General features: G+C 31.4%; 2 protein-coding genes across 2 annotated transcripts; one reads left to right on the top strand and one right to left on the bottom strand.

Moving 5' to 3' along the window:
• The first annotated feature begins 127 nt into the window (after positions 1-127).
• On the top strand, positions 128-6,023 carry LOC116852308 (A-kinase anchor protein 10, mitochondrial). The gene is made up of 10 exons (XM_032832511.1): positions 128-454; positions 1,981-2,761; positions 3,160-3,283; positions 3,362-3,498; positions 3,615-3,765; positions 3,873-3,987; positions 4,125-4,299; positions 4,386-4,459; positions 4,548-4,600; positions 4,712-6,023. The coding sequence occupies exons 1-10, from the start codon at positions 430-432 to the stop codon at positions 4,799-4,801; spliced, it is 1,725 nt and encodes a 574-aa protein (XP_032688402.1). The 5' UTR covers positions 128-429; the 3' UTR covers positions 4,802-6,023.
• Positions 6,024-6,552: 529 nt separating this feature from the next.
• LOC116852309 (G-protein coupled receptor 143-like) lies at positions 6,553-9,349 on the bottom strand. The gene is made up of 6 exons (XM_032832512.1): positions 9,200-9,349; positions 8,607-8,715; positions 8,280-8,374; positions 8,017-8,195; positions 7,004-7,331; positions 6,553-6,921 (listed from the first exon to the last, which is right to left on the bottom strand). The coding sequence occupies exons 1-6, from the start codon at positions 9,347-9,349 to the stop codon at positions 6,688-6,690; spliced, it is 1,095 nt and encodes a 364-aa protein (XP_032688403.1). The 3' UTR covers positions 6,553-6,687.
• Between the last annotated feature and the right edge of the window lie 1,144 nt (positions 9,350-10,493).

The following is a 10,493-nucleotide window of genomic DNA, read 5'->3' as shown; positions in this document are numbered from 1 at the left end:
TACTTTCAAATTTCCCTATATAGTTATCTATCGTGGACGTAACAGCTGCTACTTTTTCGATGTAAACCAGCCTTAAACGACTTGGATCGCCGAATGCCGCCGAATTACTACACCTGCACCAAACTGCCGTAATCGGCGATGCAAACAACAGTAATCTGTCACTTGATCGAACTCATGTAATGACGCCACCGCGAAATGTGCGCTGCGTACGCGCGTAACCGGGGTGTGGATCGACGTCGGCATCAAAGAAGCTCTCGGACTGTCAGCCGGATTGATTACGTTTGCGCGTTGTAATCTGACATTTACAAGAAAAACTGATGTGTTCCATTCATCTTCTGTGGGATGCGCACGTAGCTTCGCGGCCGTTGTTTATCTCGGTGACCCTTCCTACATCGGCGACTCCTATCATGTTACGCGCTAACACGAACGATGCTCCAATTTTTTAAGAAGATTGGTAATTATATTTTTGTTGCTTCGCTCCATCACAAACACAACATCACGACAGAAAGAGAGAAAGAAAGAGACGGAAAAACGAGCCTCTTCAATATGACGCGCATAACCTCGTTCCCAAACAAGTGACCCTTTGACATTTAAGACATACTGCGGCAATTTTTATTCGCACGTCTGCATTCGAAAGCAAAGTTAGTTTAAATATTATGCAAAGAAGGACGTTAAAAATAAATCGTTTTGATCCACTGACGAGACCTTAACTATTCATTGAAAACTACTTGTGCGCGATCTTCTAAAAATAGAACATAATTATTTGTGCACCAAATTCAAGGAAGTTATGAAAATCGATATTTATTATTGAGTAATAAAATATAGTCATATAAAGTATTTTTAAGCTTTGTACTCTTAATACTTTAAAATAAAATCGATTGCACATTTATTGAGAGATGAGTAGTGTATGTAGAAAAGTTTATTTTTTTTATTTACACAATGTTTATGTATTGTAGAAAAATCTGAACGGAAAAACTTACGATTTCTATTTTTTAGTATTTACCTAACAAATTCTTTTGCTTGAAATACTTTAAGTGGTAAAAGAAAAGAGGAAACACATCAGGAAGATTATCAGTGTACATACAATCTGTTATTCTCGATGGAACAAACATGCATTTTTCATAATTATATGTCTTTACAACACATATATATTATATAAGCCAAAAAATCAAATCCTCCATATGTATTATTTATCTATCAACATATAAATGTGCAATTGATTTTATTTTAAAAAGATATCAAGTGTATTAAGCTTACAAAATATTTTGTATAACCATTTCAACAATCTATAATAAGTCCTAATATTCATAACTTTCCTTGAATATGATGGATAAATATTTATTTTCTGTTTGTAGAAGATCGCAAACAATTCCAAAGTATTTTTATAAGATATAACGTTCTTTTTCTCTATTGAAGAAATAAATAAAAATTGGAAGGAAGTAATAAAAATGTCCTAGTGACTGAACTAGTAGAAAAGCATGATCAGTTTCATATTTTTATTAATAAATAATGAATAGAAAACTATGAGAACTAATATTTATATAAAACTTTGATTTGTTAGTGGCTGAAAATTAATAAGGAATAAAATAATCAAGTATAATTTCAATTATAATTTTAGTGAGATATAAGATAATACTGATTGTATACTAATGATTAGTCCAAAAAATGAATCATGTCCTAATTATTGCTTAATACAGACTCTATCTCATTGAATACTCATTAAATAACACTACAAATTGGCATATAAAAAAGTAAAGTCCTTTAAAAAAATGTTAGATTTTTTTTTAAATATTAAATATAAATATATTATTAATGTTTTAATCATTTAATTGCATCCAATTGCTGACATTTACCTTGATTGTGGTAATTGTTCTTGTATACTGCAGTGATCCATTTTGCTTGTATGAATATTTATTCTTTGTAATAATATTCTTTAATTTCAGATCCTTTCTGTAATAAAGTTTCATTTGATGCTTATAGGACAGAAAGATAAGTCCGGATTGTTAGAAAACTCACCTACAAAATCGACAAGTTCAGGAAATCTCGCATTAGATGTATTCAATGGCGACGCATCCATTCAAACGTCGTCGAGTACATTGTGCAGTCTCGAGGAGGAAGCAGAGGAAGAAATTCTCAACAATGACATTAAAGAGACATACTCTTTCAGCTCTCGTTTGTCTAAAGCCCTCCCGGAAGTACTTACGGACAAGAGTGCCCTTGGTTATTTCATTCAATTTATGGACACTAGAAAACGCGTAGCTCTCATAAAGTTTTGGCTAGAGGTGGAATGCTTGTGCAGCGCATCTGGCATGCCCAGTTGTGCAGAGAAGGCCAGATGCTCGAATCAAAAGGAACTGTTAGATGCTTTGCCTACTTCTTTAGATAATAATGAGAATCTCAGTTGCAACATACTCTCTAATGATGTAGATATTCAAACAAGCAAAATACCATGTGATGAGAACACGAGTAGCAGTAGTATGACATCCATTTTAAGTGGTATGCCAAAGACTAGTCAGATGGTAAATGAAACGCGACAATCAAACCACGATTGTGGAAATAAGAGACACGACATGACAACAAGCAAACAGGATGCTCTAAGGATTTACAAGAAGTATATTATTAAGGAAACTCTAGGTATAAATCAAATATCTGAAGAATTAAAGCTAGACATGGAGAAAGCTGTTACACAGGAGAACATTGAGCCTATATTACGGTGCCTATCTGCTGTTCAAAGCATAGTATACGATATATTAGAAAACGAGTGAGTGAGACACAATACATCTTAAGAAAATACTGGATACTGACATAATGTAATTTTATAGTTTGCACTATTTTTCTACTTTGTTGTATAGAATTGTAAATTCTTTTACAGAGTAGAAGTACAAATGTCAATGCATGGAAAGATATCAAATATTGTATTACAAATTTCAAAAATTATTTTGATTTATTTATTGATTTTGATTGATTATGATTGAAAAATTTTATAAATTTCTATTTATAAATTTTTTTTATTCTTGAAAATATTTGGTATTTTTCCATGCATATTTATACAAACAGAAAATACAAATTTCAAAACTATTGTAAATCTAACATCACCTTAAGAATGTTATTCTTTTGTAATATTTTGGATTATATATACTTCTATAAAATATTTTGCAGATATATTAACGATTTTTTACGAAGCGAATTTCATTGTAAGCACCAAATTGACGTGCTCACCAGTGGCAATGTACAGTTAGCAGATATATTATATGATGAGACCGCATTCTTTTATTTCATGGAGGTACACAGCCGATTTCTTCCTCTTTACTCTGTGGTGCAAGAGTTTAAAATAGAGATTCATTCATCATTTACGTTTTAGTTTATGGAAGTCGAGAATAAGCGAGAGTTGTTGGACTTTTGGATGTCGGTAATCAGTTACAAACAGAATCTCTTAGACAAGAAAGGTGCAATCGATCCCGAAGAGGCTCAATCCGATGCCGTTATCATTTATGAGAAGTAATTTCTAAGCTATATACGCTTCACTACTACACACACATATTCGGCATGAGAATTAGAAATTATTAATTGAAAAATGAACGGATTTTATACGAATACTATTATATTTTGCTCAGGTATTTCAGCTTACAAGCAACGATGCCCCTTGGATTTAGCGATAAGATCCGCTTTCACGTAGAACAAAATATTTGCCGCGAGGACGAGAGCGGACCACAACCTGATTGTTTCGATAAACCCAACAAAATTGTATATAATTTTCTCAACAAGGTACATCGCACATATGTATCTTTTAGATTTCACAACATTCCAACGCATAAACTCTTACGTCAAAGTAAACAGAACCAAAGTCAATATTCGCGTTTACATACTTCTAGCATTATCTCCCGGCCTTCTTATCGTCGCAGCTGTATTATAAATACTTATCAGAGTTAATCAGTACTATTCAGAGCAGTCCATGTCCGAGTCTACATGCCAAGATAAAGAGAACAGGTTGGTGATATTAGTAATTCGTTATTGTTTTTGCAAGATACTACTGGTAAGAACGTTACGTTTGTATTTGAAAATAAAAAAAAATTCTCTTGTGTACAAAAATTAAAATAATATTAATTCGCAAAATATGACTTCAGGTTCAGATTGTAGCAGTGAAGTGAGCTCTGTGTGTACTAGTATGCCAAGTACTTCTCAACTAGGAAATTATGGCAACAGATTACCTGATAATAAAAAAAATATTAACAATCATCTGAATATCGATACCAGGCAACTTTACGATCCAGATTCCCTGTGGAAACGTAATAAATATAGGTATTGTGTTTAATTTTGAGTTACACACAAGTAACTCATCTGCTTTATAATATATCACTTTATAATCTGATGTACTCTCTTTATAGATTGAGTATTGGTTACATTGACAACTTAGGTAGATTTATCACAGAAATAGAACCAGATCCTCATAGAAAATATGGTAAGTCGTGCATAATGTTATGTTTAGGATAAAGTTTCAGCATACACATGCGTATAAAATTGCATAAAATTTTATATGCGAATTTCAGAATCTCGCCTAACGCGTGCTGTAAAACGACTTGTAAATATAGAACAGGATAATGTAAGTATATTTTACAATATTGACATTTTATAGTTGATTATCAACTATAAAAGACTACTTATAATCAAGTATTCAAAACTACTTATAATTTCATCAATTGATCATCAATAGGCTAAAGAAGAGTTAGCGTGGAGGATTGCTGAGATGATTGTTTGTGAAATCACATCTTTGACACTTGGAGCTACAAATCTTCCCTCTTGATGGTGTAAATTTAACAGAACAATCTTAAAGCTTAAGTTCTCCCTAAATATATTTTCTACTTAGTGTATTTGTATGAGCAAGATGCCCTTTTTCTTTCTCTATTTTATTTTGAAACATTAACGCAATGATGCTGCAATCTTCGCCAAAGTGCCAAACGAATTGTCAATATAAGTGAAAGATTTTATTAATCATCTTGTAACATATACAACAGATATTTTAAGAACAAGAGGTACAGATAAAATTGGATAAATATTTCTGTATCTTCTTATTTTATACTTTTATATTTCAAGATTGTTACCAGGTTACATATTTTATGTAATTAATGAAACTTTTCAATCAATAATTTAATATTGCCATTCAGGCAATTATAGTAGATATTGTATATAAGTTGTGCTATTATTCCAATGAGAAAACATCAAAACACGTAATTACTTTTTTTTGTTGTGAATTTATAATAAATTTTAATGATCTAATAAGAAATTAAAGTAATAAGTATTTTACTATCTTTGAAATTTACTGCATAAAAATATTTGATAAAATTCTTATGAAGCAGCATGACTTTCAACATTTTTCATGATCTTTAAGAGGTCTTCCTATTCTTTTAATTTATTACAAAATACTCTATGTGCAAGAAAACAATAATTTGACGAATTTGCAATTCCTCCGTTTAGTCATTACCAGCTATAACGCCGGAGACGAGAAAATATAGAAAAGCGATATTTCTTTTTTTTTTTTTAGCAGAATCGGCCTGACTCAAGAAGAACAAATTATTAGTATTCATACAAGATTCTTATATACACGTGTATACAGATTGATTTTGTCCATCAATTGTTTTTCTTTATTTTAAGCTAGCCGTTATGGTCTTAATCATTTAAGATTTGTCGTAGATAAACGATGATTGATAACATTTGCTTGTTATTTTTCTCGCTTCTGGCGCAATAATTAATCTCATGATGGCTAATGTAGATATCGGCGAATTCTTAAAGTATAAGATTTTGTACTTTTTTCATTGCCGATTTGTATGACAATTATATTTGACGTTAAAGTAGGATAACGTATATGATATGTATATACAATGATGTGTATGTGTGACCGCCGTTGATCGTGATATTATAATATAGAAAAAAGTATATTTTAATAGTAGTTAGCACATAACACATAATATTTAAGTACAAAATGTTATTATAATAATGAAACTCCTATTATATGCTCTACCTGCATATTTTGCTATATTTTCTTGTCTATTATACCACTACAGAATGCTGAGAACATATCACAAAAGAAAAGAATATTACTAATCATCGTATTTTTCAAAAGTAATTTTCAAAAATAATTATGTAATATACATCATATTTTTCAAAAGTAATTATGTAATATATAGTATATCACAGAGATGCACCAAATTTTGTATTTTAAGAGAATCGCATGTTGCGATTTCTTGCTCTCTATTTAATGATGTATCTCTCCTTATCACTTTGCCATATGCGGATTAAAAACAAAATATCACGATTATGATACGTTAGATTATGATTTCGATTTTACAAATTATAAATGTCATTACACATTTAGTTACCTATTTTATTTATATTTTTTATATATTTATAAAAAAAAATTTTTCGTAAAACCTTTTAACAGATTATTGTACATTTAGACTATCTTATAAAATTTCAAAATATTCACAATTACGCCATTATTATGTAGAAATTCGTGATATACATGTATTATTGCACATTTCTTTAAAATATTATAGATATTAAAATAATCCAATTTTTTTATTTGGTAAGATAAAAATCTTTGAATGTGTGACATCGTATACAAGAATGATTTTATATACTTTATTTACAAAACGAATTATTAAACAATTGGTAACAATTCCTCCTTTCTCTTTAGAGAGAGGATGACCCATTTATACTAATATGTGGTGTATTCCGCACACGTTCTGTTTTTGGATTCAGTAATGGAGACGACTCGGAGAAATGCATACTCGTATCTCTCTTACTCTGTCGACTTCTACTCGTGCTTCCAACGTCTTGACAACAATCCAAACGAAGTTTCTCTCTTCTAGTCCATCTTTGATAGACAAGCGCGTTGAAGAATGCTTGAAGCGGATTCGTCACAGCCTACCGATCAAAGATTTATCTTAAGAATATCCTATTCCTAAATTTACATACACGCATTTTAATCGAGTCATCGCGAACATACCATTATGTACCACAGAATGATAATCGCCTTAATCGGTAGCTGGAACCATAAAGTCCACAATAATATTCCGTTGATTAGATTTGGCGTCCAGCACATGTAATAGACTAGATTGGTGAGAGCGAATTTTAATCGAATTGTTTGCAGTAACTTCCGCTCTCTGCCGGTCATCTGGCCCATACTGTGCATAACTACCGTCTCGAGATCCCGAGTTGATGCGATGTACATGATAGGATTTACAATCATAACCACTGCAATTAACACATATGTGGCACAATAATTTGGAAGAATACGCAGCACGGCAGTGGATAACGTCGTTGAGTTGTGACAACTGCAAGATCATTCTGCATTCAGTATCATTGCTTTTAGGGCTTCTGATCCCACTACTGCGGGATCCTGGATTGATGCGGAATTGATAACGTCAGAAGTGAGAAAACAAAAATTTTTATATTATTTTTAAATAAAAAAATACTTGTATGAAAGAACACTTAAGATCGGTTGAACGTATTAACCCTTAAGCACTGACACAGACCTACAAAAATATTTCGAAGTTTAATAATTACCTGAGAAAGTGTACGAAACGGCTTTCTTTGTCGCCATTTCGTATCTTACGAACCAAAGAAAAGATAGACGGACGCGATGTGTACACGATTAAGCGGGAGTGAAATAACAATAGGTTTTTTTATTTTATTGGGAGTCTATCAGACTCCTGTCAGTGCTTAAAGGTTAATATGACATACAACTCTCTTTAATTTATCTTTCCTTATGATATTGCCACGTTAATTTTAAACTTATTGATTGTCAAGGGAAAAAATAGTTTTTAAAGCATTTTATAAGTATGCTTAAGTAGTCTGAAATGTTCTTTTGTACAAAAACATCTTTTAATTTGAAAATAGCATGTAAGAATTGTTAGCATGTGTTTTTTACTTCTGATATTATCAATTCAGACTACTACAGTGGGACCTTAAATATATACACAGGAATGATAGGACAGTATCAGTTGTAACTATACTGACTTTGCATCTGGAATGTATAACATAATTAGTCCAAATGTAGTGAGAATGGCTGGCAGTATCCAGGCTACAGCATGATAATATGCAGGACAACCACTTTTGTTACCCAACAGTAACTTCATATCCACAGCATAACACAATGTCCATATCCACGTGGCCATGTAAAAATATTGAATCCACGCCTGTAAAAAATAAGCAATTCTTTCTTAATATTCTGATAAATTTTATAGCTATAAAGACCATTAAGCTTAGAGAATATACGTTACCGACGACATAGCACAAAAAACAACACTGGAAGTGTCATTCTCCATTGGCATGATAGACTTGTAACGCATCCATAATGCTGATCTCACACATACACCTGATCAAGTATAGATCAATCAGATAAAACAGACTCATACTATCTTACACATTCATTGTATCTTATATATTGGTTGTATTATTGCATAAATTTAGCCAAGTTTATATATTACAACATTCTTTGCATTAGTGGCCAATGAGTTATTTTTAATAGAATAATTAAATAAATGTTTATCTATTATTTTAACATTATCTTTTATTATTAACAATTCAGTTGCAATAACAAACCAAACCTAAAGATGCTAAGAAATCTGCAACAGCAAGCCACACAATGATATTTCGTCCTCTGGACAAGGAGTTGTTCCAACGATAAGGGAGACTTGAATCTTCTCGAGGTAATATCTGTAAAGTATTTTGTGTATTTTATTATATTTATTCATAAACTTTTGTCTCCAACAAATCTGCAGAAAAAGACACCCCTTACCGACTTTCACCTAACATCAATCATATGACATGACAAAAATAACAATCGAAAAAAGCAACATTCTGTTATTCTTTTTTTACTATATCATGTCATCTACATTACTTATTATTTATATAATTGATATTTGGTCTATTACACTTTCTGCACTCAAAACCAAACAGGTGTAAACGCAAATGTGGCGGGAGAAAGAAAGTGGGAAAAGCAGAGTGCAAAAAAATGCACCTAAAATGAACAGACCGACAGTCACGTTTTTGCAAGAAATCCTAACCGCAAAATGATATCTCTTAGGCCACGATTAATCTTGGATATCCTGAAGAATGACGCGTTTATATCACGTTATGTCATGTTACATGAGAAAAAACCGGCGAAAGGTAAGGCCTTCAAGTTTCTCTGACAAATTACCTGATAAATTGCTCCAAGCATCCCAATTACCGACGAGACCATGCACACTATGTTGTACACGTCTCTGTTGAATTCTTGCATTATTATTAACGCCATGTCCGATTTATTCGTGTGGTGACAACAAAATGTTTGTAGTGTTGGGTCCGCCATGTTATCACAGCAAAACGAGTATATTTCACTTCACGAGCTTCGCACATACTAAACCAGCTTAGACTAGCGTAGACTCCAAATGCGTATCAGCACGTATGTACATAATCCGACGTGGTCATAATACATAACACTATACAGTATACAATGTGACTTACTCCCACTTCTTTCAACAGATCAGTTTGCCCGTGTTTGTCACTTGCACCCTTTAAGACTGGTTTACATTGCTAAAAATGTATTTCCAGCAATGTTATTGACAAATGTAGATTGTTTCATTTAAAATTGTTGAAAACAATTGTTTCCCCAACGACTCACAAAACAAATTAATCATATTTTGCTGTTAACTTTGTTATTTTGAAATAAAAATGTTAATAACATCCCAGCAAACACAATGTTACATGTAATATACATGTTGTAATTTTCTACTCAACAATATAACTGTTATATAACACATATATTATATAACAGTTACATTGTTGAGTAGGAAATTATAATTAACATGTATATTACATGTAATATTGTGTTTGCTGGGATTTATTTTCAACATTTTGTAGAAAATAAATGCTAGTGACAAAAGTTACTTATTTTGATAACATGCTGATAACTTTGTCACCAACATTGTCAAAAACATTATTTCTGCAAGTGATGATCCATCAAAGATTGAAAGCAAATGTTATTGGCAGAAGATTAAATTTATGTTAGCAACATTGTTAATAATAAAAATTTTATTTTAATTGGTTGTATTATAAAAATTATCAAATTTGTTTATAGCATATATCCAGCAAACATTAAGTAACATAATAGTTATATAATTGTTAGTTATAATTTTCCACTCAATGATATAACTATTATATAACATACATATTATATACTAGTTATATTGTTGAGTAGGAAATTATAACTAACAGTTATGTAACTGTTACTTAGTGTTTGATGGATATTTGCTAATAACAGTGTGATTAACCATTTAAAATTTTCCAACTTTGTTGAGAATTTCATTTCTGCTATCAACATTGCTATTAGCAATTTAATTATGGTAAATAGTTTATTTAATTTTATCGACGATATTTGTGTTTCTCATATTATTGAAAACATATTTTGTTAGGAACATTCAGTAAAATGTCTTCTGGAAAACAATTTGACTAAA

Source organism: Odontomachus brunneus, unplaced genomic scaffold, assembly GCF_010583005.1.
Source record: "Odontomachus brunneus isolate Ranch 3 - 2012 unplaced genomic scaffold, Obru_v1 Obru_scaffold_214, whole genome shotgun sequence".
Lineage (NCBI taxonomy): Eukaryota > Metazoa > Arthropoda > Insecta > Hymenoptera > Formicidae > Odontomachus > Odontomachus brunneus.
Note: the sequence above shows the minus strand (reverse complement) of the source record. Positions and strands in the feature narration are given on the sequence as shown.